The sequence below is a fragment of the Tenrec ecaudatus genome, chromosome X (genome assembly GCF_050624435.1).
Source record: "Tenrec ecaudatus isolate mTenEca1 chromosome X, mTenEca1.hap1, whole genome shotgun sequence".
Taxonomy (NCBI): Eukaryota; Metazoa; Chordata; class Mammalia; order Afrosoricida; family Tenrecidae; genus Tenrec; species Tenrec ecaudatus.
Window position 1 is genome coordinate 79,340,676 of NC_134548.1, and position 27,964 is coordinate 79,368,639.

Consider the following 27,964-nt stretch of genomic DNA (forward strand, 5'->3'; position numbering starts at 1 on the left):
CTGAAATTTTATATGCCTGTATGTGCATTTTTCCTCCCTGGGAAGAAGACCGATAACTTTCAGCATCCTCAAGGGTTTTGAATTTTTAAAAAAAGGAAAAGGAAAAGATTAAGAACCTCAGACCTAACTCACATGAAAGCTTCAAAGAGTTAGAGCCACCTTCCAGAGTTGTACACACAATATACATTAAAGATAGTTTGCATAATGTACACTAACTCACTGCCATGGAGTCTCCATTCTGAAAACCCTATAGGCTAGGGTAGAACTGCTACTGTGGGTTTCTGAGACGGCGAGACTTTTTTCTTCTTCAGAGACTGTAACTCTTTATGGGAATAAATAGACTGCCTCATCTTTCTCCCTTGGAGCAGCAGGTGGGTTCAAATTGCTGGCCTGGCAGTTTGCAGCTCAATGCGTAACCCATCACCTATTAAACTCTGAAGAACTCTGTGTTTGTAGTTTTAATTTTCTTCTAGTTTTTATTTTGTAAACATTTTCTTGAGGGCTCTTACAGCTCTTGTAACAATTCATACAATTGTATCAGTTGTATCAAGCACATTTGTACAAATGTTGCCATCATCATTTTGTAGACATTTACTTCCTATTCCTTGGCTGCAGCTCCTTTTTCCCTTTCCTCTTCCCCCACCTTCGTGACCCCTTGACGTAGCATACATTACTATCACTTTCCTATCTTACACCGACCTCTGTCAATAGTTTATTTTTGACTAACAAATGGATTAAGTTTATTCAATAACCTAAGTGGCAAGGGACCAATAAAGGTGATAACTTGATAATTGTAACTCTGCCCATTAGCATTTGATATGTATCCCACTCAAACGTATAGGCGTTTTCCCTTCTTATTTGATCATTAAGAGCGTGTATGAAATTTCAAACTGTGCTCCTCCATTTTTCCATTTTCTTTTTTTTCCCCCAGTGGGTGGGTTTCCATTTTCTTTTAAAGGAGCTCAATGATTCTGGAGATTGGTTAGTACAACACAAAGAACATCAGGAGGGAGGAACAACATGACACTGACCCCCAATGCCAGCACGCATATGATTCTGGCTATAATCAAAGTTATTAATTTTTGTGCTATTCACAAAGTTTGTACAGAGCCTAAGTCAAAGCTATTAACTTGAACTTGAGGTATATATGCACAAACACACACACAGCCTTATGCAAAATAGTCTCCAATAGCAGCACTGCGTTTTAAAATAATTGGAAACTGAGTAGCTGTGTGAGTAGTCTTCGGAATGTGTCAGTGGTCTTTATACTCATTTTTCCGACGCAGAGACTAAGACAGAAAGAAGTCGTTTGTAGAAGGCTGAATTTGGAATCAGTACAAATAATTAGTGGGCACTTTTTCTAGACCCAGATCGGAGGCAGGCGTTGGGAACCCGATTCCAATCAAAGCGCAGCACGACATCGGCCTTCCCCTTTGTGAAAGGGTGCACAGCCCAGCCCAGCCCCTGACGCCCACCACTCTGGCACTATACTTGGCCCAAGAGCGTTTTGCAAAGTGCCATCGGTTTGCCACGGCCCACTGAGAGAAGCTTTCCGGGCGCGGCGTTCCGCCCCACGCCGGGCCCCGCCCCCTCGACAATCGGCATTCTTCGAGGTTTCCCGGCGTTCCTCGGCTTCACTCGGTAGTTTCCGGCAATGTTCGAGAGTTTGTAACCTGCCCCCTAGTTGTCTCTGGGCCGCGTCCTCTCAAACGCCCGCCGCTTTCCCCCTCCTGCTCGGGCCCCCCCGCCCACCAGCCACAGTCCCTGCTGGCGCCTCTGGCGCTACGGGCTGGGCAAGATGGCGGCTTTCGGGATCTTGAGCTACGAACACCGGCCGCTGAAGCGGCCGCGGCTGGGGCCTCCCGATGTGTACCCTCAAGATCCCAAACAGAAGGAGGTGCGTTCATTAAGGGCACTTGAGGGACCGAGGACTAGCGATCAGCAGAGCAGGAGGCATTGACGGTTTGGCGAAGGGGGGGGCGGGGCGATTAGGTGGGAATGAAAGTCCCGAAAGGGGGGAAGAGTAAAGTGGGCCACGGTGGGAGAGTAGGACCTGGATCTTGGGGCTTCTGCCTATGAATAGGGAATGATGTAGGGGACACGCTCGAAGGGCCCCCAAAACACACCCACACACACACCTCAGAAAGTTGTCTGTGGTAGCGTGGTGAGGGATTTTTGCCAGGAAAGACTGATGTTGAGGGACCTCTGGGTGGCTGGGAATCTTAGTGACTGAAGGGGTGAGGGTGTGGTCCAAAGGAGTATAAGGGCCTAGCCTTAAATAACTATCGGTTCTGTTGAGAACCACCCCCCTTCGAGTCTTTTCCCTTGTGCCTCTTGCTCTCCCCTCCTACCCTTTCTACCCCAAGGGGTAAGGGGGGGCGGTTAAATGTCATTTTCCTGTCTCAGGATGAACTGACAGCTTTGAATGTCAAACAAGGTTTCAATAATCAGCCTGCTGTCTCTGGGGATGAACATGGTAGTGCCAAGAACGTCAACTTCAATCCTGCCAAGGTGAGGCAACCCTACCATGCCGACGAAAATGGCTAGAAGAATCTGAGAAAAGAACAAATGCCCTCGGTTGGGAAGGGCAGAGTACTCCCCAATACTCATAACCTAATGGTATCACATTGGCATTTGCCCATCAAAGGCACAACCCAACCACCTACCTACTTGCCCCTCTACCCTCAGATCAGTTCCAACTTCAGCAGCATCATTGCAGAGAAGTTGCGTTGTAACACCCTGCCTGACACTGGTCGAAGGAAGTCCCAAGTGAACCAAAAGGACAACTTCTGGCTGGTGACTGCACGATCCCAGAGTGCCATTAATACTTGGTTTACTGACCTGGCTGGCACTAAGCCACTCACACAACTAGCTAAAAAGGTGAGGTACTATTTCCTTTTCTTTAGGCTTAGGGGGAAGTGTGGATCCCAAATAATATTCCCAGATTAAGCTACCCGGATGCCAGCTCACGGGGTAATAGAAACCTCACCACTTGCCATATCCATCCAGGTCCCAATTTTCAGTAAGAAGGAAGAAGTGTTTGGATACTTAGCCAAATACACAGTACCTGTGATGCGGGCCGCCTGGCTCATTAAGATGACCTGTGCCTACTATGCAGCCATCAATGAGACCAAGGTTAAGAAAAGAAATATCGTTGACCCCTTCACGGGTGAGTAACTCCCAGCACCAGGTGGGTGCATCACTGATCCCATCCAGGAGCACTTCCTATTCGCTAGTCTTTGCTTCTCCTTGTGTCTTGTGTCTTTACTCAATTAGCAAACATGAAGCATCTCGGGTATCTACTATATGCGTGTCCTGGGCTACAGTGATGTTTAGTACACAATCCTTGCTCTTGTCGTTAGATATTGTTGAGTTAGTTCCGCTTCATAAGAACCTGCGTACAACAGAACAACACCACTGCCCCGTCCCGCACATGCTTACAACTGTTCTTAGGTTTGTGCCCATTGTTGTAGCCACCAAGTCCATCTATTTGGTTAAGCGTCTTCCTCTTTTTCACTGATCTGCTTTACCAAGCATGAAGTCCTTCTCCAGCGACGGGCACCTCGTGACAACATATCCAAAGTACATGAGACAAAGTCTCACCATCCTTACTTCGAAGGAGCATTCTGACTGTTTTTCTTCCCAGGCAGATTTGTTCGTTTTCAGACAGTCTATTGTGTATTCAGTATTCTTCAGTAGCATAATTCAAAGGCATCGATTTTTCTCTGGTCTTCCTTATTCATGTTCTAGCTTTCACATTAACACTTCAGAGAAGTCTTCTGCCACAAAGTTGCCTGATGCAATACACCTTTTGGTTTCTTTTTGTTGTTGTTCTAACATCATTTGTTGAAAACATGGTAAGATCGTCTGTTCTTTTTTGTTTGTCTTTTGGTTGATTCTTTTCTACATAGGCAGTACTTCATCTGTGAGTGAGCAAAGTGTTTTATTACACTTCACCGGCTGTATACCTTTGTTTCCGTGTCTTCTTTATTGTATTAGCTAGAACTTCTAGTTTTTGTCGAGGAGAGGAGGGGAAATTCTTTTCTTATTCCTTTCTTAGGAAAACTTATTTTTTCACCCCTAAATGTGATGCGAGCTATAAAATTTTAATTTATTTTAAAAAGTCATTTTATTATGGGCTCTTACAGCTCTTATAACAATGTATCAATTGTATCAAGCACATTTGTACATTTGTTGCCTTGGTCATTTTTGAAACATTTTCTTTCAACTTGAGCTCTTGGTATCAGCTCCTCTTTTTTCCCCCTCCCTCCCATCTTTTGAGTTCTTGGCTGTCGTTTTCATAGGTATCAATTGTGGATCCAAGTAAAACAAAATGAAATCCTTGACATCGATCTTTTCTCCTGCCCTTAGGATGTTTATAGTGTAGATGGGAATGTTAAGGCACGGGTAAAATGCTTTTAAAGAAAATAGCAAATTTCAAAAGAGGAGGCAGAAGGTTCTTTGAGGCACAAATTGGCAAAAGGAATACCTCTTTTTGGTGGACACCTTACCTAGCCTAAGGAGACACAGAGGGCATAGAAGTATGCAATTGTGCCGGGGGTAAGTACCAAAGAAATTCTAATCAGATGGATAGTAGAAAATAGCCCTCATTACACCCTTTTTTTTAAATTCTAGAATGGACTCAGATCATCACTAAGTATCTATGGGAACAGCTCCAGAAGATGTCTGAATACTATCGGCCAGGGCCAGCCGGAAGTGGCAGCTGTGCTTCCACTATTGGACCTTTGCCCCATGATGTAGAGGTGGCAATCCGGCAGTGGGATTACAATGAAAAGCTGGCCATGTTCATGTTTCAGGTAGGGAGTAGGGAATGTAGTATGTGAGGCATGGGACTGAGCTTTTGTTTTCCTCTGCTGGTATATGAAGGGGGTCCCTCCCAAGAAACAAACAACCAACCAAAAAATGGGGAAAAGGTTCCACTAGACAGAGTTTTTGTAATACACATTTCCCCCCGCTAGGCGAGCTTCCATCAACTCGCTCTGAGTTAATGCACCCAGTGGCATCACCTGGGAAGATTCTCTCAGGTCAAAATGGATTCTTCCCCCAACCCCCAGCCCCCAGTCACAGTGAATTCTTTTGTTTTTAAAAAGCAGTCTCGCTCTAACCTTATTTTTTTTGATGGCTGATTTAAGAGAACAGTGTGCAGCTTGTGAAATTTTGTTACCTGCTCTGGAAAAGTTCCACAGAAACTGTTGTGATGTTGAACACAGCTTACAAGAACCTTGCTATAGGAGAAACTCGAGTGTACGAGTGGTTTTCTTGTTTCAAAAAGAGTGAAATGTCAATTGATGAGAAATCTCATTCTGGACAACCTTCAACTTCCCAAACGGACAAGTCTCCCCACAGTGCATTTGCAGTTCATTCCATCAGGTCAAGACTGTTCATCAAGCTTTCTAATTCGAGGTTCTGAAAAGATTGTGTAACAGTGTGCAGCCAAAAAAGGCCTGATTTGTGTCAGACGTGGGACTGGTTTTACCACCACGACAATGCACCTGCTCATGCAGCCATCTCAGTGTGCCAGTTTTTGGCAAGAAGCTGCATGTCTCTCTTGCCCCCCACACCTTGCTCACTTGACCTCGCTCTGAACGACTTCTTTTTTTTTTCCGCAATCAAAGAGGGGCATGAAAGGACAGTGGTTTAACGACATAGAAGAGGTGAAGAAAAGAACAAGGGAGGTGCTATGTCAGCCATCCAAAAAAATGAGCTTGAAATATGTTTCCAAGAATGGAATCATAGATTTACCAAATGTATTATATGTAATGGAGAGTACTTTGAAGGTGATAAGGTTGTTTTTTTTAAAAAATTTAAGTACATCACTTTGAAAAAAAATTCCTTTTTTTTCAGGGTGGGGGGGGGACCCCTTGTACACTGAACCAACCTGCCACCTTTCCCTATTGTGGTGGCATTCATACTTTCAGTTAGTTCACCTGCCTCCTCTCCAGGATATACTAATAATCCTTTCAACCCTGGTACTCATAGGATGGAATGCTGGACAGGCATGAGTTTCTCACCTGGGTACTGGAGTGTTTTGAGAAACTTCGCCCCGGGGAAGATGAATTGCTTAAACTGCTATTGCCCCTACTACTTCGGGTAAGGCCCTAGGACTTGGAGGGGCCCATGGAGGACTTGAGGGATAAACTTTAGAGCAGTTTCCTTTGGAAAGAACTCGAAGTACTGATTCTTATGTCTTCACAGTACTCTGGGGAATTTGTTCAGTCTGCATACCTCTCCCGCCGCCTTGCCTACTTTTGTACCCGGAGACTGGCCTTGCAACTGGATGGCATGAGCAGTCACTCATCTCATGTTATGTCTACCCAGTCAGCGAGCACGCTGCCTACCACCCCTGCTCCTCAGCCCCCAGCTACCAGCACACCGACTACACCCTTTAGTGACCTCCTTATGTGCCCTCAGCACCGGCCTCTGGTTTTTGGCCTCAGCTGTATCCTACAAGTAAGTTCTGGGTGGGTTCAAGAAGGTATTAAGAGGTATTCTGAGAAGCCTTGGATGCCCTCCCTAGAAAATGAGGGAATTCTAAGTTGGAAGTAGAAATATGCGCTGCTTACTGGCCTAGAGATGGTTTCTTCTCATTACTGGGGTGTTTCCTCCCCTTATGGCAGTGGTCCTCAACCATCCTAATACCATGACCCTTTCATACAGTTCCTCGTGTAGTGGTGACCCCCCAACCATAAAATTATTTTCGTTGCTACTTCCTAACTGTAATTTTACTACTGTTATGATTCAGGAGACCCTATGAATAGATCGTTCAACCCCCACAGGGGTCACGACCCACAGGTTGAGAACAGCTGCTTTATGGGGTTTGGGGCAACATTTTCCGGCCGGGGCTAAAATAGTAGCCCCAAAGCCATTGTAGGGAAGTGGATAATTGGAGGAGGTCAGGGATGCAGTTTTCCAGGAACTCAGAAAGACCCTAGGTTCTAAATCAAAGTAAAGATTCTTATAAATGGGATTCTAGAGAAGTCACCACAGTAACTGAGTTTGATTGAGCTGTTTCTGTCTGGCAGACCATTCTCCTCTGTTGTCCTAGTGCCCTGGTTTGGCACTACTCACTGACGGATAGCCGAATTAAGACTGGCTCACCGCTTGATCACCTGCCTATTGCTCCTTCCAACCTGCCCATGCCTGAAGGCAGTAGTGCATTCACTCAGCAGGTAAGTTTGACCTGCCAGCCTGTACTCCCGCCTAACCTAAGAAGATGAAGGATGCGAGGCTAATTACACTCTCAAAAATCGTGCTTTGGAGTCTGGCGGTGGGTTTTTGAACTGTGGTCTTTGGTTTGCCGTGGCTTTCGCTGCCATCGAGTCGGTGCTGACTCATGGTGACCCCTGAGGGTTTGCGAGACGGTCACTGTTTGTGGGAGTAGAAAGCCCAGTCTTTCTCTCGAGGAGCTGCTGGTGGTTTCACACTGCCGACCATGTAGATTGCAGGCCGACACGTGACCACGCCGCCGCCAGGGCTCCTTTGTTTGCCTTGGCGTGTCCTCAGAGACTTCTTTTTTGATATTGCAGGTCCGTGCAAAATTGCGGGAGATTGAGCAACAGATCAAGGAGCGAGGACAGGCAGTTGAAGTCCGCTGGTCTTTCGACAAGTGCCAGGAAGCCACTGCAGGTGTACACCTGGGGACAGTAGGAAGGCTGGTTAGGCAAGGATGCGGGTGGTAAGGACCTACAGACATGAGCCTAGGAATGCTGTGGGCCTGGCGTAAGTTCCTTGAACTCCTTTCCTCTCTAGGCTTTACCATTGGCCGGGTGCTTCATACTTTGGAAGTGCTGGACAGCCACAGCTTTGAGCGCTCTGACTTCAGCAACTCTCTTGACTCTCTTTGTAACCGTATCTTTGGACTGGGACCTAGCAAAGACGGCCATGAGGTAAGCAAGAAGGGAAGTAGGGAGAGGAAACAAGCATTACACAAGGAACAGAGGAGCTGCAAACGGAGTGCGTGACTGAGTGATTAAATGAGGGGATGTTTGAGGAGATGATGTTACTGGACCCAGGATACATTTTGTGTGTTCACTGGTACAGCTTCTGCATCTATAATTCCTTGGTATTGATTATCACGGGGTGTTTTCAGATGGAAAGTTACAGAGATTGGAACTCGGTTCTGGGTCCTTACTTGACTCGTCCCTGTCTTCATTTGGTCCAGATCTCCTCAGATGATGACGCTGTCGTGTCGCTACTTTGTGAATGGGCCGTCAGCTGCAAGCGTTCTGGTCGGCATCGTGCTATGGTGGTAGCCAAGCTCCTGGAGAAGAGACAGGCCGAGATTGAAGCCGAGGTTAGGGAGGCAGGGAAACTATTAGTAAGATGGGCCAAGAGGAAGGAAATTCATTGGGGTCCGAGACAGAAATCATTGTGGTGGTGGGACCAAAATTGAAGTTGTGAGAATGACAAAGTAGTGGAGGGACTAGCGGAGAAGCTAGGGATGTAAGACACAAAGAGAGGGGAGTGGCTAGTCTGAGTTAGAGCAGAGATCAAGGCTCGTGTCGTTGCGAGATGGTAGCGAAAATGAAGGCTAAAGGGAACTGTGAGTTACAATTCTGATAGTGGAGGCGAAACGGGGTGGGTGGCTCAAGGTTGGTGTACTGAGTAGAAACAGTGAGACACATATCAATCCTACCATGTATTCTTTCTCCTTGCAGCGTTGTGGGGAATCAGAAGCTGCAGACGAAAAGGGTTCCATCGCCTCTGGCTCCCTCACTGCTCCTAGTGCTCCTATTTTCCAGGATGTCCTCTTGCAGTTTCTGGATACACAAGCACCCATGCTGAGTATGAACTCTTGCCACCCTCGAGTTACCCCTGCTTAGACACAATCCCCTGTTAACAATTGTCAGAAAGTCTAAGGATCTTCTGGTGTATATATAAAAGGAGCCCTGGTGTACAGTGGGTGAAACGAGTTGGACTGCTAACCACAAGGTCAGCAGTTCACATCCACCACGGGAGAAAGATGAGGTGTACAGCCTTAGAAACCCACAGGAGCAGTTGTAGCCTGTCCATCGAGGGTCAGTCACATAGGGTGCGTCCGAATCAACCTGATGGCAGTGAGTTTGGGTTCGGTGTGAGGAGTGACTTTTAGACACAGCTCCAGTCCCTGAGCATCTAACGGTTTAACAGAGTAGGGAAACTAAAAGGAAGAATAAAATTAAGAGCACGTGACTGAAGCTTTTTCACTGTGTACATGGTAGCAGAGATTAGGTTCCTGGTAACATAACCCACCAGGTTAAACCACTCTTTGACAGTCAACTGTTTTTTGTGATGCGCCACCCCTCCCCCCGATCGTTCTTGTTATTGACTATCTCAGGTACTCTAGGATCACCATGCCTCAGGTGTGTCCCTCTCTCTTTCTTTTTAAAATACTTTTATTGGGGCTCTTACATCTCTTATCACAATCCATACATTCATCCACTGTGTCAAGCACATTTGCACCTATGCCGCCATCATCATTTTCAAAGCCTTCTCTTCCCGCTTATGCCCCTGATATCAGCTCCCCATTTGTGTCCCTCTCTTTGATTCACTCATAACTCTTCTTCCCTCTTCCCCTCCTTTCAGCGGATCCCCGAAGTGAGAGTGAACGGGTTGAGTTCTTTAACTTGGTACTGCTATTCTGTGAACTCATCCGACATGATGTCTTCTCCCACAACATGTATACTTGTACCCTCATCTCCCGAGGGGATCTTGCCTTTGGAGCCCCTGGTCCCCGGCCTCCCTCTCCGTTTGATGACCCAGCTGATGATCCAGAGCGGAAGGAGGCTGAGGGCAGCAGCAGTAGCAAGCTTGAGGTGAGTGGGCAGTTGCTTGCATTAGATTGTGTCTTTGGGTATATTCCCATCTTCATAGCACCCAGAGGCCTTGGTGAGTCTCTCTCATGTAATGACAAGGGCACTGTTTGCCTAGGACTTTACAGAGCAACTTTCATGGCACTTATTCCCTTTGATCCTAAACAATATACTTTGTGAGGTACTTATCCCCATTTTAAAGCTTAAAGGAACTGAGCCCCACACTGGTCACGGCCCCAGTCCAGATTCGGCACTTCTCCCACTGTGATCTCTGCTGACTGTTTTCTCTGTTAGTTTTTCTAAATGATGGGGAACGGTGCCTTAGAGCTGAAGCGGTACCCCCGTGTTCTTGCTCTCAGGATCCAGGGCTCTCTGAATCGATGGACATTGATCCTAGTTCCAGTGTACTCTTTGAAGACATGGAGAAGCCTGATTTCTCAGTAAGTGGAGTCCTGAGTGTAGCATCATCCACCTTCTTAGATCTTCCCCTTATGCCGCTTTGGGGAATCTCTCTCTACTTCCATGCCCATTTTTTCTCCTAAATGCTCTTCTCTTTCGCCATTCTCTTAGTTGTTCTCCCCTACTATGCCTTGTGAGGGGAAAGGTAGCCCATCCCCAGAGAAGCCAGATATTGAAAAGGAAGTGAAGCCCCAAACCAAGGAGAAGATAGAAGGAACCTTGGGCATTCTTTACGACCAGCCACGACATGTGCAGTATGCCACACACTTTCCCATTCCCCAGGTACTGTTGATTAGCCAACACCTGGGACAATCTATTTGTGAACCCAGAGGTCTCTGCAAGGGAAGTGATGGGGCGTTGGAGGTATTCTCAAGGGGGTGGGTATGTTGGGATGGGTGGTGTGCATTGGGATGCTGAGGGGCGCGGGGCATGCTAAAACAGAGGGCCAAAGATGTGTGCTGCAGTCTGATGGTGCTGCTGGGATGCAGGAGGAGTCTTGCAGCCATGAGTGCAACCAGCGCTTGGTCGTGCTATTTGGGGTGGGGAAGCAGCGAGATGATGCCCGCCATGCCATCAAGAAAATTACCAAGGATATCCTGAAGGTTCTGAACCGCAAGGGGACAGCAGAAACTGGTGGGTTTGATACTCCTGAAACAGATCTCCCCCCCCCAAGAATTACCCTAGTCAGTCTTCCCTTCCCCAGCATAGGGAATACCCAGTCATGTCCCAATGCCCTGTCTCTTGGAGTCTTCTGAGAGCTCTAGTCCTTTTGAAACTTCCCCCTCATTCCCCCCCTCTGCAGACCAGCTTGCTCCTATTGTGCCTCTGAATCCTGGAGACCTGACATTCTTAGGTACCTCACAGTAAGCCCCATACTGCCCTTCCTCCCTTTCCCCTCCCTCAACCTAGCACCTCCCTGTATGTATTCCCCTAAGGTCCACATAGGTTGTGGTCCTTGAAACCTTTGCTTCACTGGCCCCTTCATCCCTTCCTTGACCCACCCTTCCATCCTCCCCTTTGTCCCTTCCTCCACCTCTCCCTCCTCCCTCCTTCTCATCGCCTTCTCTCCATACCCTCCTCCCCACCCCCCAGTGAGCCAATTACTGTCTCTGGCCTGACTGGTTCCCTTTCAACTGTCCCCTCAGGTGGGGAGGATGGGCAGAAGCGGAGGCGCAACCGACCTGAAGCCTTCCCCACTGCTGAAGATATCTTTGCTAAGTTCCAGCACCTTTCACATTATGACCAACACCAGGTCACGGCTCAGGTGTGAGCCTAAGTCCGGCCCCTCACCACGTTAGCTGTCTGCCCCACTTTCCTGCCTTTCCCTTTGAGCTGGTTTCCCCCTAGGCAAGCTGAACATCCTGGTCTCATTCCCATTCAACGCTATACTTTTGTGTGTCTCTGGTTTCCCCCACCCCTTTTTGCTCTTGTCCTTTTACCCACTTTTTACCCACTGCCCTTATCAGGTCTCCCGGAATGTTCTGGAGCAGATCACAAGCTTCGCCCTTGGCATGTCATACCACTTGCCTTTGGTGCAGCATGTGCAGTTCATCTTCGATCTCATGGAATATTCACTCAGCATCAGTGGCCTCATCGATTTTGCCATTCAGGTGGGGGAGTTGTGAGGAGATGAGGGTGGCGGAAGAGCTCACGCTATATAGGGTCCTGAGGGTGGGTTAGAAGCTCAAGCCAGTGTCTGCTGCTATTTGGATGGCAGAAAGACTAGCACAGGGTGGATGGAACACGAGCTAAGTCTGTAGAAATAGAGACTTGATTGCTCCTTGGGGAGGCTCAAAAGACAGATTGAGGCATTGGTCGCGGACCATCCTCTCATTGTGGAGTGAATAGAATTATATCCGGGAGACTGGTTGGATCATTGCAGTAGCCCGTATCACGAATAGCAAAAAGGACAGGGGCATGTGGCAACAAGGGCCCTTCTGTATGAAGGTGACTAGCAGGAAGGGGGTTAGGCCTGGCTTTGCGACTTGTTTTCTCACAAGAAGGGAGGTTATAACATGAGGGGCCTCTTCTCATATCGCACCACCTCCTACTCTGCTAGCTGCTGAATGAACTGAGTGTAGTTGAGGCTGAGCTGCTTCTCAAATCCTCGGATCTGGTGGGCAGCTACACAACCAGCCTGTGCCTGTGCATTGTGGCTGTCCTGCGGCACTATCATGCCTGCCTCATCCTCAATCAGGACCAGATGGCACAAGTCTTTGAGGGGTAAGCAAAGGCGTCAACACATGAGGCTTTGGTGAATGCTTGTAGAAGAGGGCTGGGGAAATCATGTGGGGCTCTCTGTGTGGGGAAGTGCATGCTACTCCAGTGGGAAAGGAATGGTATGACCAAGAGACTTTGTTTCAAGGGACTGTGGTGCCCTAGCCCCCTGCACACCGTCTGCTAATCCCTCCGACCTTTCTCTGCGTGATAGGCTGTGCGGTGTAGTAAAGCACGGGATGAACCGGTCAGATGGCTCCTCTGCAGAACGCTGTATCCTAGCATATCTCTATGATTTGTACACCTCATGTAGCCACTTAAAGAGCAAATTTGGGGAGCTCTTCAGGTAAGAGAGGTGGACGGTAAGAGGTAGAGCGTGGGACCTGGTCCCATCTCTTTCCCTTTACCAACACAGCTCAGGAGCACAGCACAGCCCGGGACCCTGCTTTCCATCCAGGGTCATTTATGGACTGTGTCTGCCATGTGTTCTTGCCTTGGTGAGAATGGTCTGTGTTCTCAGCAACCTGGCCTCCAGCCCCTGTGTGGGCCCCCCATTCTTCCCCTATATCTCCCAAAGCAAGCCCATTTTCGTGTTCTCACTTGGTTCTTCTGCCTGGTCTGCCTTGTTCTAGCCCTTTAGCCTGTCCCAGGTCCCCTTGTCCCTCACTTTTTCCTCTTTCATTTCCCCCCCTTCCCTGGTCTCCCCTCACCCTCCACCTCACCGGAACTTTAATGCTGCCATCTCCTTTCCCCTACCTCGGCAGTGACTTTTGCTCAAAGGTGAAAAACACCATCTACTGCAACGTGGAGCCGTCAGAATCAAATATGCGGTGGGCACCTGAGTTCATGATTGACACTCTGGAGAACCCCGCCGCCCACACCTTCACCTACACGGGTCTAGGCAAGAGTCTTAGTGAGAACCCTGCAAACCGCTACAGCTTTGTCTGTAATGCCCTTATGCACGTGTGTGTGGGGCACCACGATCCTGATAGGTATGTGATGTCCTGAATGAGGAAGGGGCATCTGTACTACGCCTACCTGATCATAGGAGGGATGAGATACCTGGGAAGTACTACATCCTTGATTACTACAGGGGTGGCTGGAAGTGAAAAGTGAACCAGTTGGGGGGGGGCGTGGCACGGGGCTTGTGGATCACGGATTTCCTTAAGGCTGCTTGTCCTTGTCCCCAGGGTGAATGACATCGCGATCCTGTGTGCAGAGCTGACCGGCTATTGCAAGTCATTGAGTGCTGAGTGGCTAGGAGTGCTGAAGGCCTTGTGCTGCTCCTCTAACAATGGCACATGTGGTTTCAACGACCTCCTCTGTAATGTAGATGTGAGCCTGAGGGTGGAGTCTTGCTGGGAATGGGAGTTTCCTGGGTTGGACTCCTGTCCTGGTAATCAAGGGAGTGAAGAGCCTGGGGCTTTGAGAATGGAGACCTACAGCTTTGAGTAAGTGCCCCTTCTCTACCCTGACTCACCATGTCTGTCTTCTTTTTTTCTCCAGGTCAGTGACCTGTCTTTTCATGACTCCTTGGCTACCTTTGTTGCCATCCTCATTGCTCGACAGTGTTTGCTCTTAGAAGATCTGATTCGCTGTGCTGCCATCCCGTCACTTCTTAATGCTGGTGAACAACCAAATCTGAACCCCCCCAGATTAACCGGCCCCCAATTTCCATGCACACTTAGGGCTGTTCCCGTCCTATTCAGCGTGGGAACCCCCACGGTCATTCCCTGACTCCCTCATGGGAGGACCAGTCCGTTTTGGAAGGGGCCTGCCTTTTTCTCACCTTTGATTTTCAGCCTTGATCTTTCTTTTCTTTAAACAAATGTTTTTATTCCTCATGCCACTAACCTTTCATTGTGTACAAGGTCTGTGCTCTCTCTCCATCGTTATTATTATTTTTTTTTGGTCTCCTTTCACCTTACCCTTACTCCCTGATTATTCCCTCCACCCACAAACCTAGATCCAGTACTTGTTTTGTCCTTTCCAGATCAGCTGGTTTTCTTTTTAGCTTGCAGTGAACAAGACTCTGAGCCAGGAGCCCGGCTGTCAGCTGGTTTTCTTTTTAGCTTGTAGTGAACAAGACTCTGAGCCAGGAGCCCGGCTGACCTGCCGCATCCTCCTCCATCTTTTCAAGACACCACAACTCAACCCTTGCCAGTCTGATGGAAGTAAGTAACCTGAATCTGGACCAGCCAGCCCTGGAAAGTGTAGCTACCCCACCCCCACTATTCCTATACTCTTGCTTCCCCTGACTTCAGCTCCCTCCCCAGATAAGCCTACCGTGGGAATCCGCTCCTCCTGTGACCGCCACCTGCTGGCTGCCTCCCAGAACCGCATCGTAGATGGAGCTGTGTTTGCTGTTCTCAAGGCTGTGTTTGTACTTGGTATGGGGGTAGGAAGGGAGTGGTGCCAGAAGTGTATGTAAGATAGGATGCCAGCTAAACTACAAAGGATAGTCTACCTCCAGAAGATGGGCTCTCTGAACTTTGGAAAGCAGGGAAAGGACAGTATATTTATGTCTCAGAGCAAAGGATTTGGGGTGTTTCTGCCTCTGCGAGTTTGGGTCAGGTCTCCACATGGCATTCTGATTCTGTCCTTCCCTCCTTGTCTCCCACCTGTGAACCACAGGGGATGCTGAGCTGAAGGGTTCCGGCTTTACTGTGACAGGTGGAACAGAAGAACTTCCAGAGGAGGAGGGAGGAGGTGGTGGTGGAGGTAGTCGAAGGCAGGGGGGCCGCAACATCTCTGTGGAGACGGCCAGTCTGGATGTCTATGCCAAGTATGTGCTGCGCAGCATCTGCCAACAGGTCAGTTTCACCTTCTCCCCATGCTTCCTAAATGCTTCTCTATAACATGTGCCTGTTTCCAGCTCGTGGCCATGCCCAGTCCCCACTATAGATCATGTCCCTTCCCAGCACCTGATCCATATCCCTTATTCCTAACTCCCTCACTGGTTGCCCCCAGTCCCCTGATTATCAGCTTCCTCAGGAATGGGTAGGAGAACGTTGCCTTAAGTCGCTGTGCGAGGACAGCAATGACCTACAGGACCCGGTGTTGAGCAGCGCCCAGGCCCAGCGCCTCATGCAGCTCATCTGCTACCCACACCGATTGCTGGACAATGAGGATGGGGAAAACCCCCAGCGCCAACGCATTAAGCGGATTCTCCAGGTATGCCAGTGTGGTGGGGATATGGGAAGAACCAACAGACGCCAACCTGGAAGAAATCATGGGAGCCTAGAGTGATAAAGAGTGGAAACGCTAAGTTAGGGGAAGCTGAGCAGGAATGTGGGAGAATGAGCAATGGCTTCAGCATGAGCCGAGAAGTGAATTCCGCGCGGAAGGTGTTCAACAGGAGAACCTTATGTGAGAGCACAGCTATCTGGAGTGGGCGCCAGAGTATCTGGGAAACATCGGGGTTTTCCCTTTGTGTAGTTGGCATGCTGCTCATGTCCTGATAACTGAATAGTTACCAAGTGCTAGGTGCTCGCCATACGTTTTATTTAATCTCAACAGTCTTCTGAGGTAGCAATGGCTATCTCTGTTTGACTGGTGTGGAAACAGCCTTGGAAAATCTAAATAATTCTCACAGGTAACACAGTAAATTTAGAGTCATCGTGTGAACCCTGACAGCCCTGTCCCCTTTTCTTTTTGTCACACTGCTTCAGAGGCCCAGATGACAAGAGGGTAGAAAAATAAAGCCATTGAGGGAAAGCTAAAGGACTGGAGTCTCTTCAGCTCAGAGGAGAGAAGGCTGAGGGAAAAGGGGGGGGGGGAAAGCTTGGTGAGCAGTAGTCTTCAGGTCTGTAAAGGACATTAAGAGATTGTGAGCAGCTGATCTCAAATAAGAGAAGTGGCCTTTAAATTTAATATTGAGGATGTAGGCTAAACATTAAGCAGAACTTCCTAATGCTGAGGGTTGTTGGACACTGAAAAAAAGAAACGACAGAAAGGTAGATAGATTTTTTAACCATTTTAGATTATTTAAATGTTGTCTTCCCTAAAGTTGGGGGCATGGAGATCCCATGTAGACCTCGAGGAGTGTTTGTGTCGAGGTTGTAAGAGATCTTGAATTAGCCTTAGGATGAAGGGTGACACACAGATGTCGAGCTGGGCGTGGGGCCTTTGTTACAGAACCTGGACCAGTGGACCATGCGCCAATCTTCCTTGGAACTGCAGCTTATGATCAAGCAGACCCCTAACAACGTGAGCAGTGCCTGGAGCCCTCCCTTTCCCATGCCCACTTTCAGCTTCATGTGTTAAGGAGGTTGGCCACCAGAGAAGAGCATAGACCGTACCCTTTAACTCATGGAGATAGGAAGAGGCAAGAGGGGGGGAAATGAGGAGCTGGTATCAAGGGCTCAAGTAGAAAGTACATGTTTGGAGAATGATGAAGGCAACACATGTACAAACATGCTTGACACAATGGATTGGATGTATGGATTGTGGTAGGGGTTGTACGAGCCCCAATAAAATGATTTTTTTTAATAAAAAGGAGAGGCAGGAAAATGGCAAATGTGTGGGGCCACTGATAAGGGAAATAGGTTGAAAGTTTGAGGCTCTGATCTGTGGGGAAGGGTGCCAGTGGTGGTGGTGGCTTTTTCTGTGACAAAAATAGTAAGGTTTGTAAAGCAGAAGACAGTAGGGAGATGGAGAAATAGGAGGTGCTAAAAGAGCCTAGCTCTGAGCAGCGTTAGGTCTCTACTCTCTCGTAAATCTCCATAGATGCCTTCCTCCCCCCTCACGTCCTATCTCTCCTACCATCTGTTCTCTTTCCCCCTCGGCTACATATGTAGCACCCCTCTGCCATGCCTTTCTTCCTCCCCAGGAGATGAACTCGCTCTTAGAGAACATTGCCAAAGCTACAATTGAGGTTTTCCAACAGTCAGCAGAAACGGGGTCATCTTCCGGAAGTGCTGCAGGCAACATGTCCAGCAGCAGCAAGAGCAAGCCTGTGCTCAGGTTGGGCAGAAATGTATTTGGACTCATCCCCTATGAGTTTCCTAGTAGCATAAATGATTTCGGCTACATGGAGCGTCTGGACATGTCCATCAGGGAAAGGAGGGAAAGGGGGGAGAATTGTTTTAACCAGCTCTGTCTCCACCATAACTTGGCACACTTCATTTGTCCTTCAGTTCCCTGGAACGCTCTGGTGTTTGGCTGGTGGCTCCCCTCATTGCTAAATTGCCCACCTCCGTCCAGGGGCATGTGTTGAAGGCTGCAGGGGAAGAACTGGAGAAGGGTCAGCACCTGGGTTCTTCTTCCCGCAAAGAACGGGATCGACAAAAGCAAAAGAGGTAAAGGGACTAGAAACTGCGTTGAGGAGTAGAAAGGCGAGGAGGCAAGACCAGAGAAAGATAAAAATTGGAACTGAGGAAGGAGAATAATAATAATAAAGTTTAGAGGAAAAACAGAGGATAAATATGGGCATGGTGAGCAAGGGCCTAGTAGTAGTGTCTGGGGCTGGGAAGGCTGAAGTGTGAAAGTCGCTGTGCCGTTTCCCCAGTTGCTTTGCTTTGCTTCCTGTCTCTAGCATGTCCTTATTGAGCCAGCAGCCCTTCTTATCCCTGGTGCTGACTTGTCTGAAAGGACAGGATGAGCAACGGGAAGGACTCCTTACCTCCCTCTACAGCCAGGTGCACCAGGTACAGGACTGGGCCGTGGAGGTGGGCAGGAGGGCAGAGAAGGATGAGGCTTACCGTGTGCTCTGGACCTCCTGGGTACTTTGGGATGGAAATGAGAAGATCCCTGGACTGTAGGGTTGGTTGGTTTCTCTTACATTTTGATTTCTTTATAGTATTATACTTGTTTCTATCCTAGATTGTGAATAATTGGCGAGATGACCAGTACTTAGATGATTGCAAACCAAAGCAGTTAATGCATGAGGCACTCAAACTGCGGCTCAACCTGGTGAGAGGGGTTGCTGGAAAGAAGAAGGAATGAGGCAGGGCCAGAGTGCAGAGTAAAGAAGCCCTCCCCAGCCCGGAGGAGTGAAGGCAGAGGCGATATTCCAGAATCAGCTCAGCTCTTCCGAAGGCTACAGGGCCCAAAGTGGTTAAAGGAACTCGGTCTTTGTGGTCAAGGTCCAATCGCGTGTGTACCTTGGACCCTGGCAGGGATTCGCCTTAGTAGTCCGATTCTGGCTTGTACCTAGAAACCTGAACATTTTAAACTCTTGAATGGGATCCTAGAAGTCATTTAGCCCAGTTCCCATCATTTTATATAGAGGAGGAAAATGAGATCTAGAAATGTCAAGAATTGAGTCATTAGCCTGAGATCATATGGCAAGTCAAAGACACAACCAGAACATGACCTCAGGTGCCCCAACTTCCACTCAACTCAGGTTCTGATTCTTTCATTGCTGGATTTTGCTCCTGAGCCACCTGACTGACTTGCTGTGGTTCTGACAGGTGGGGGGCATGTTTGACACGGTGCAGCGCAGCACCCAGCAGACAACAGAGTGGGCTGTCCTCCTCCTAGAGATCATCATCAGTGGCACCGTCGACATGCAGTCCAACAAGTAAAGCATCCCCACCCCTCCCTTCCATTCCCCCGGTGCCCACCCCAGGCACGTGGGCCACTGAGACTGGTGTGGGTGTGAAGACTATGGAGTCTGTGGTCCTAGGTACTCCCGATTTTGATACCTTTCCATCGACTTACTAAGGGCCTCTCCCTGTGTGTATCCCATTCTGATGCCCTCTTCTAGCATAACCGCTTCTCGGTGTTGACTCCCTGCCTTCCCATCACAGTGAGCTCTTCACTACGGTATTGGATATGCTAAGTGTACTCATCAATGGAACACTGGCTGCAGACATGTCTAGTATCTCTCAAGGCAGCATGGAGGAAAACAAACGTGCTTACATGAACCTGGTGAAGAAGCTGCAGGTGAGCAGAGGAGGTGGGGGCTAGGCTTTGGGGGGACTGGACTCTTGGCTGCCTCTCCCTTGACTGCACATTTGCTAGTCAACCTCAGAAATTTCTTTCTGGTCTCTATCCTGTGATAGCTCCCCGTTTTTCCCCCCTTTGTCATTCAGAGGGTTTACTGAGTGTCTTCTCTGTGCCAGGTTCTGTGGTCTCCCCTGAGATTTCCTGTCCCTCTTATTTCATATGTCTGACCTCTTGTCCCCTCTTCCTGTGCCTGTAGAAGGAGTTGGGGGAACGCCAGTCGGACAGTCTGGAAAAGGTTCGCCAGCTGCTGCCATTGCCTAAGCAGACACGAGATGTCATCACATGTGAGCCACAGGGCTCCCTTATTGACACCAAGGGCAACAAGATTGCTGGCTTTGATTCCATCTTCAAGAAAGAGGCACGTGCCATCGTTTTCCTACCTCTGGCCCCTACCTTTCTTCTTCTTTGAGCAAGAGCCTTCGCAGCTATAATGCATGCATCAGGCTAGGGGGTCTATTGGGCTTGCTGCTAAACCTGTCCGTGAGCATTTGACCTAATCAGTTAATGTTCCTGATATGTTCTGTCCTCATCTTTAGAGCCTCACCCTCTTTCCGTGGGCTCTCCCTTCATCCCCGCCTACTTTTGAACAGTACCCCACCTTCCCAGCCCTGTCCTACCCTTCCCCAGCATGTCTCCCGCCCCCATCTGCCTGGCCAATAGCCCATATCTCTCTAATACCTATATTACTCCAGCCCCAGCCCTACCCATCTCTGCACTCTTTCTGCTTCTCTCTCGCTCTTTAGTTGCAGTATTTCTTAAATGACCGTAATAATTGTGTATAGTTGAGAGAGAGAAGGTTTAAATCTAAATTCCAAGGCATTTTTACATACATTCTGATCTCCTTAGCTCATCAGTCTCTCTCTCTCTCTCTCTCTCTCTCTCTCTCTCTCTCTCTCTCTCTCTCTCTCTCTCTCTCTCTCTCTCGTCTATATCGATGTTTCTTTTTCTGAATGTTGCTGTCTTTCTCTCTTTCTGCTTTGTCCCTTAGTTTTACCCCTCCCTTGACTCCATCTTTCCCCTCCAACCCATCCTCCACAGCTCAACTCCCCCCGCCGCCCCGTTAATTTCCTCCTGTGTGTGTCTGTCTGTGTCGTCCTCTCCCCATTTCCCCTGAGTCCGCCTATGACTCCTTTCGTTCTTTCATGATCAACAGATACTCTACTCTCTCTCTAAGTTGTCAAGATCTCTTCCGTTTTCCAAGTCTCAACAGCTCTTGTTTCTCACTCTCTGGAGCAGGGTCTGCAGGTTTCCACCAAACAAAAGCTCTCTCCCTGGGATCTTTTTGAGGGACTGAAGCCGTCAGCACCACTCTCTTGGGGCTGGTTTGGAACCGTCCGGGTGGACCGGCGAGTTGCTCGCGGAGAAGAGCAGCAACGATTGCTGCTCTATCACACCCACTTGAGACCCCGACCCCGTGCCTATTACCTGGAGCCATTGCCTCTGCCACCAGAAGATGAGGAGCCCCCTGCGCCCACACTCCTAGAGCCTGAGAAAAAGGTGCCGGAGCCCCCTAAAACTGACAAGCCTGGGGCTGCTCCACCCACTACTGAGGAACGCAAGAAGAAGTCCACCAAAGGCAAGAAACGTAGCCAGCCAGCCCCCAAGACAGAGGTTAGTGCCTCTAACTATTAAAATGTTTCCCGTCTCTTTTGCTTTGTGATTATTTTCCATTTCGGTTTGTGGAAGTGGTAATGTGTGTGTGTGTGTGTGTGTGTGTGTGTGTGTGTTGTGTGTTGTGTGGGGGAGCTACAGAGTGATAATAAAAATTAACCAGATAAATCCAGCTGCTCTTCACCCCACCTGCCCTACCTCCCCCTCCCCCACGGAGACACCGCCTACTCACCTTCTCCCTTTGTCATTCATACAGGACTATGGCATGGGCCCATGTCGGAGTGGCCCCTATGGTGTGGCAGTGCCTCCAGACCTCCTTCATCACCCTGCTTCTGGCTCTATATCCCATCTTAGCTATAGGCAGGGTCCCATAGGCCTGTATACCCAAAACCAGCCACTTCCTGCGGGTGAGTACCAGCTGCTTGGAATGATGGCGTTACCTGAACATTCCTCCCACCCAGGGGAAGAACTGTGGATGAATACGTCACTGGGCAAGGGATGAAAAGATGAGAAGTCCACCTACTTTCCTTTGCAGGTGGCCCTCGTGTGGACCCATACCGCCCTGTGCGATTACCAATGCAGAAGTTGCCAGCTCGACCAACTTACCCTGGAGTGCTGCCTACAGCCATGCCTGGTGTCGTGGGATTAGATCCCTCTTATAAGGCTTCTGTGTACCGACAGCAACAACCTACGGTGCCTCAAGGACAACGCCTTCGCCAACAGCTCCAGGCAAAGATAGTGAGAGGGGCAGTAAGGAGGGCTGTCAGAGAGGGGCTTTTTAGTGTCACAGGACTGAGGAAGCACTTGGGATCTTCACAAAGACCCGCAGGGCAGGAGATGCAAGAGCTGAGTTGGGGGAAAATGTTTTCCTGAGTTTGAGTGTCTCCCCTTTTTTCCCTCTAGCAGAGTCAGGGGATGTTGGGACAGTCATCTGTCCATCAAATGACTGCCAGCTCTTCCTATGGCTTACAGACCTCCCAGGTAAGGGCAGAGGATTCCGAGAGTCAGAGAGAGTGAGACAAGCTGATCCAGGCACTCATGGATATGACTCTTTGCTCTCCTCCTGTCCTCCAGGGCTACACTCCATATAGTTCTCATGTGGGATTACAACAACACACAGGCCCCGCAGGTACCATGGTGCCCCCCAGCTACTCCAGTCAGCCTTATCAGAGCACCCATCCTTCTACCAACCCTACTCTTGTAGATCCTACTCGCCACCTGCAACAACGGCCCAGTGGCTATGTGCACCAGCAGGCCCCAACCTATGGACACGGACTGGCCACTCAAAGGTACCCAAAAGTGGTGCTGGGTTTGGAAATGACCCCAAAGTGTAAAGGGGAGGGAGGGAGCATTTCACTTGGGAAAACCTGTGTCTGAAGGTGATGGGACTGGTGAGAACTTTTTTGAGATACTGAGAACATTCATCTTGAGCCACACATCCAGGTAACTACCTGAAAATGCTGGAGCTGGAAGGGACATGGAGACCAATAGTCGCAGCCTACTTCCCAACATTGCTTTGAGGCCCTGAGAGGGGAAATGATTTCCGTAACTATGGCAAAATATCTGGAGCTCATCGAGGGAATACATAATAAGGAAGTATAAAACCAGTTTTTGAACAATTTAACACTAGAATGGAGTAATACATTTTCCCACCATGATGGTTGTTAGTCAAGCATTAGCCTAGGCAACGTAATCCTTCTAGGCTCTGAGATTAGGCTTAGAACACTGGGAGACGGGTCAGAGGAAATTCCATTATATGGAAGTGTTGATGAACTGTCCACTGTGTGGCCAGTACTCAGGTAGAGTAAGGAAAGAAATCAAAAAGTAAAAGACAATGTGCTTTACCACAAAGAACATTTCAGATAACTGGAGAGATGAGACACAGAAAAGCATTTTGATAACAGCAAGCATCGTAAGAGTCTGTAATCAGGTGTGCAAGTTGTGTGCTTTGGAATAAATGGAAATCCAGAAAAGGCATGGGATGATATGTCCGGGCTTGAGTTATGGGGCAATGTTTTAAGAAGGAAGTTTGGCTTAAGTTAGCCTTTGAAGGATAGCTATCGTTTGGATTTCTAGAGAGAAGGTGATGGAAGAGCATTCCCAATAGAGGACCTACCATGATCAAAGACATGGGGACAGAAATAATTCTGGGGGTGGAGGGCACAGGAAAGACAAGAGCTTGGATGGAGTGTAAAATTTGGGCCAGGGAAGTAGTAAGGGATAAGATAGATGTGGGCAAGTTAGTAGAGGGCCTTGAATGCTCAGCTGTAGAATTGAAATGCAGTCCCACAGCAATAAGATGAGTTGGGCATATTTGAAAGATTAATATGGAAAAAGTAGATGGGTCGTGTAGTGGAAAGGAAAAGACTTGAGCTCGCGATCCCAGCTCATAGACTGTTACAGTAATTAATGTACTGATTGGGGTAGAGCGGGGGTAGGTAAAGAACTGAAATTGAAGGACCGCCCCCCCCAAAGGTTATTGGGAGTGGGAGAAGAAAAGGCAAAGCTCCGTTGACTCTGTAGAACATTGGTTCTCAGCTTTGCTAATGCTGTGACCCTTGAATACAGTTCCTCATGTTGGGGGGACCCCCCCAACCAGAAAATTGTTTTCATTGCTACTTCATAACTATAATTTTGCTACTGTTATGAATCAGGTGACCCCTGGGAAAGGGTCGTTTGACCCCCAAAGGGATCTGGACCCACAGGTTGAGAACTGCTGATGTAGGGAATGCTTATCATGTGCTACGAAGGAGCCCTGGTGGTGTAGTGGTTACACGTTGGTCTGCAATCCGCATGGTGGGCAAGTTTGGAACCACTGCAGCTGTGCAGGAGAAAGAATGGGCTTTCTACTCTCATAAACAGTTATAAGCTCAGAAACCCACAGGGGGTCGCTATGAGGCAGCATGGACTCCATGGCAGGGAGTTGAGAGTTGTTTTTTTGGCATGTGCTAAAGGAGCCCTGGCAGTGTTGTCAGGTTGGTGTTAGATTGCTAACCACAGAGTAGCGGTTTAAACCCACCAGCCATTCCTCGGGAGAAAGAAGCTATCTGCTCCCATGAAGATTACAGCCTTGGAAGCCTTATGTAAAGAATCGCTGTGAGTGTGAATGAACTTGATGACAGTGGGTTTGAGGGGTTTTGTTTTGTTTTTTGTTTTCTTTGGGGCTCATGTGTTAAGGACCCCTGATTAGACTATAACTATCAGGTTGGTGATTCAGACTCACCAGCTGCAGCTGGGAGAGAAGGCTATCAGCTCCCGTGAAGATTACAGCCTGAGACATCCTACATTAGGGTCGCTATGAGTCAGAATCATATCGATAGGAATGGATTTTGTTTTACTTTGATTTTGGATCATGTGCTAAGACTGTTTTTCATTTGGATAAGAGAAAAATAGCTAAAACAGAACTAGGGGAATGTCCTAATAATTAAAGTTAGGAAATACTAAAATGGGGTATTATCAGGTCCCTTATTCTGCAACTCAGAATTCTGTCAGAGCGCTATAGTGCTCTTCTGATTGGTGATAAGAGGAATGGGTGAAAGGAGACGTAATGTTTTTTGCAGCTTAGAGACCCAAGCTTTATATTACCCCCCAACCCCCACAAACACACTCCTGATGCTTAGACATTGTACCACTTGTCTTTGCAGATTTTCACACCAGACACTGCAACAAACACCCATGATAGGTACCATGGCTCCACTGAGTGCCCAGGGAGTCCAAGCAGGTGTCCGGTCAACTGCCATCTTGCCTGAGCAGCAGCAGCAGCAGCAGCAGCAGCAGCAACAACAACAACAGCAGCAGCAGCAGCAGCAGCAGCAGCAACAGCAGCAGCAGCAGCAGCAGCAACAGCAGCAGCAGCAGCAGCAGCAGCAGCAATACCACATCCGGCAACAGCAACAGCAGCAGATTCTGCGGGTAAGGCACTGGGATTTTATCTACAACCTGAGAACCCAAAGAAGACCAGCGGCATACTTCCTTCCCAGATTGCTATCAAGACTAAAGGAGGCAGTGTGCATGGAGTACCCAGCAGATTGTCTGGCATATAACCACAACCAAATCTTTCGTTGTTGAGATGATTCCGACTCATAGTGACCCTGTACGACAGACCACTGTTCCCTGGGATTTCTGAGGCTGTAACTCTTTATGGAAGTAGACTGCCTCATCTTTCGCCCACGGAGCAACTGGTGAATTCAAACCGTCGACCTTTCGGCTAACAGCCCAGTGTTTAACACAGTATGGCACCAGAGCTCCTTGTTTGGCATGTAGTGGGTACTTACTAACTTAGTTCCCCGCTCTACCTCTTCTCTCCCCTTTGGTTTTTGGGGGATCATTAAGATTCCATTATGAATGGGGGCAGGGAGTTTTCCTATTGGGTATGCCTATCTATACAGCTGTCTGAGAAAGGAAGACAGTCAACCAGGGTTCCTTTCCTGCTTCATCCCCTTTCCTCAGCTCCCCAACACTGTGTCTCAGCTCTCTTGCTGTCCTTCAGAAGTAATCTCTTAAATTCTTGTAGCAACAGCAGCAGCAGCAGCAACCACAGCAGCCGCCGCCGCCGCAGCAGCCGCCACCGCAGCAGCCACAACAACACCAGCAACAGCAGCAGACAGCCCCTCCCCAACCCCAGCCCCAGTCCCAGCCCCAGGTAGCTGCTGGACGACAGCCCCAGGCTCAGGGACAGCTGCCCAGGTTGGGCATGCAGCAATAAACTGGGTTGGGAACAAGGTGAAATTGTATCCAGGTGGGAGGCAAGGCTTGCAACTCGGAAAAGGGGTTGGGAGGCAGAAGACATGGAGAATGAAGAGCGGAAGGTTCGAGCTGAATGTTGCACTTCCTGTTTCCACCTCAGTTCCAGCGCCAGGGCCTTCAGCAGACCCAGCAGCAGCAACAGACAGCAGCGTTGGTCAGGCAACTCCAACAACAGCTCTCCAGTAAGCCTGTCCTCTTTCCCAAGGAGAGCCCCGGGGGATGCATAAGAGAAGGGGTGGGGCAAAAGTGCCGAGATGATTGCTTCAGGCCCAAACTGTGGGGGGGAAGCATTCCAGTCCCTTCCCTTGGTACCTAACTAGTTTTCCTCATGCATCTCCATACCTTGCCTGGTCTCCCACCCCTGATCATCTCTGGTTTTTCACAGATACCCAGCCACAGCCCAATACCAACATATTTGGACGCTTCTGAGCCACCTGGAGGAACTGCTTGTGCACGGGATGTGGCCCTACCCTTTCCGCTTAATTCCCAGTCTTTTTTTCCTCTTAATTCCCAGTCCCCTACCCAGGCCAGCACCCGTGGTGGTTGGGACCCTTCCCTCAGGTTCCATTTTTAAGAAGTTTTAGTATTTTTGTTAATGTGAGGCATTGAGCTGTTGGGTTTTGTATATTATTTATATAGAGACCCCAGAGCTGTTGCACCCAATACACAGAGCTGCTTTGCAAAGGAAGTGTGTGAGTCCTGCATGTCTGGGAAGGGTGGGGTTTGGGGAGAGTACTGGGGGCTAGACCAACAAGTCAAAGCCTCCCTTCTATTCAGATCATCTCTGTTTATCTGCCTCCACCGTAGTTTCCTAACTCTAATTGGATTGCTATTCTCTCTCCTCTTCTCCAACCTGGCAGCATCTAGGCCCTTGGTGTCAGCTAAAGGTGGCCGCTTCTTTACAGCTTACTCCATGGGGGAATATTCCACTGGGGTTGGGGAGGGGGTCCACGGGGCCTGAAGAAGATCAATGGAATTTGGTTCTCCTTCAACACAACCCAATTGCTGGTCCTTGAACAGGCTAAAAGGGGACGGTGACGGACACTGCCTACCCTTTTTGCCATCCGGTATGGTCCCCATCCTACACCAAGCTACGTCTTTTTCATAGGAGAGTGAACATCCCTGAAAGTCCCATTTCTAGGAGGAAACATCACTCTCCGTTGGCAAGTGTCATTATGGAATAGGTGCGGGGGGCGGGCGTTTCTAGGAGCAAGAACGATCAGTTAAAATTGGAAGTACTCTTTTCCCTCTCTGCCCTGTTGGCTGGAACTGCTTGGTACACATGACCCACTTGGGCAGTTACCCAAGGATAATGGTTGCTTACCCCCCCCCCCCATTTTCCAGTAAGGAAAATTCAAAACAATTTCTCTGTAGTTGTATTTGGAGCTGTGGCAGAGCCGTTCTCGGTCTCCTGTGTCTTTAGGTTTTGAGTCCTAGATCCAAGGCTATGCAGTATCCAACTGGTTTACTGTAAGGGAATTTTCTGACAGCTATGTGGGCAGGTAGGTGGTACAGGATTATTTAACAAATTAAGGATAATGTCTGGACCTAGTTGAGCAATGTATCATTGGCAAGAGTGCTGGTAAAACCAAGACCACCAATTAGTACCCAAGTTATAAAGAGTACAAAATAAAATCGGTCACTCTTGAGCTTCTCCAAGCCCTCCTATATGGCTTAGCAAGTTTAACAGTTGTGTGTGCAAGGAAGAGAACTCCTTGACGCAAACATTGCTAAAGCTTTCTTGTGACTTGTTTTGTCCTGATTTATACTGTCTGAAAACGACAGGGGTCGAGACTTATCCAGGATAACAGCCATTTAGAGGGACTTGGGGAGGGAGGCGGTGCTAGCCAAGCTGGACAGGTGAAATATATACAGAAATACAAGAACAGGCCAGCCACATCTGGAGGAGAGGCTCAGATGGTGAGACAAGTGACATGCTGACAGCTGAGAAGCAGCAGTAGAGGCACAGCACTGGCTTTGGGGAGAGTGACCCAGATGAGGGCAAAGGGGTCCCACTGGTTGCCCCTTGGTTACTGGTACCTTGTAGAAAAGAGGGGTGTTAGTGTGGGGTGCCTTCTGCAGGCAGTGCCTCCGTTTTTTCCCTTCATTCCAAGGTCTTAACACTTTGTAGGTAAAGTTTAAACTAGCACCTTGGAAGATCACCCGAC

The 27,964-nt window shown here is 48.7% G+C and overlaps 1 protein-coding gene across 7 annotated transcripts; it reads left to right on the forward strand.

The window, feature by feature from the left end:
• The first annotated feature begins 1,666 nt into the window (after positions 1 to 1,666).
• MED12 (mediator complex subunit 12) lies at positions 1,667 to 26,480 on the forward strand. 7 transcript variants are annotated; one of them, XM_075539631.1, is made up of 45 exons: positions 1,667 to 1,897; positions 2,407 to 2,511; positions 2,689 to 2,880; positions 3,010 to 3,169; positions 4,636 to 4,817; positions 6,001 to 6,111; positions 6,217 to 6,471; positions 7,044 to 7,190; positions 7,548 to 7,647; positions 7,771 to 7,907; positions 8,183 to 8,314; positions 8,679 to 8,805; positions 9,586 to 9,815; positions 10,172 to 10,252; positions 10,383 to 10,553; positions 10,760 to 10,904; positions 11,074 to 11,124; positions 11,417 to 11,535; positions 11,738 to 11,881; positions 12,331 to 12,494; positions 12,703 to 12,834; positions 13,253 to 13,480; positions 13,679 to 13,823; positions 13,995 to 14,115; positions 14,561 to 14,662; positions 14,753 to 14,878; positions 15,123 to 15,301; positions 15,483 to 15,662; positions 16,626 to 16,697; positions 17,320 to 17,453; positions 17,627 to 17,788; positions 18,025 to 18,136; positions 18,312 to 18,401; positions 18,902 to 19,011; positions 19,241 to 19,376; positions 19,636 to 19,797; positions 20,676 to 21,050; positions 21,307 to 21,457; positions 21,586 to 21,788; positions 21,954 to 22,031; positions 22,125 to 22,339; positions 24,695 to 24,962; positions 25,564 to 25,692; positions 25,897 to 25,978; positions 26,182 to 26,480. In XM_075539631.1, the coding sequence occupies exons 1-45, from the start codon at positions 1,799 to 1,801 to the stop codon at positions 26,223 to 26,225; spliced, it is 6,588 nt and encodes a 2,195-aa protein (XP_075395746.1). In that variant the 5' UTR covers positions 1,667 to 1,798; the 3' UTR covers positions 26,226 to 26,480. The 7 variants fall into 7 exon arrangements, with proteins under 7 accessions (XP_075395746.1, XP_075395747.1, XP_075395748.1 ...); XM_075539632.1 differs by having other exon boundaries at positions 21,957 to 22,031; XM_075539633.1 differs by having other exon boundaries at positions 21,586 to 21,779.
• The last annotated feature ends 1,484 nt before the right edge of the window (positions 26,481 to 27,964 follow it).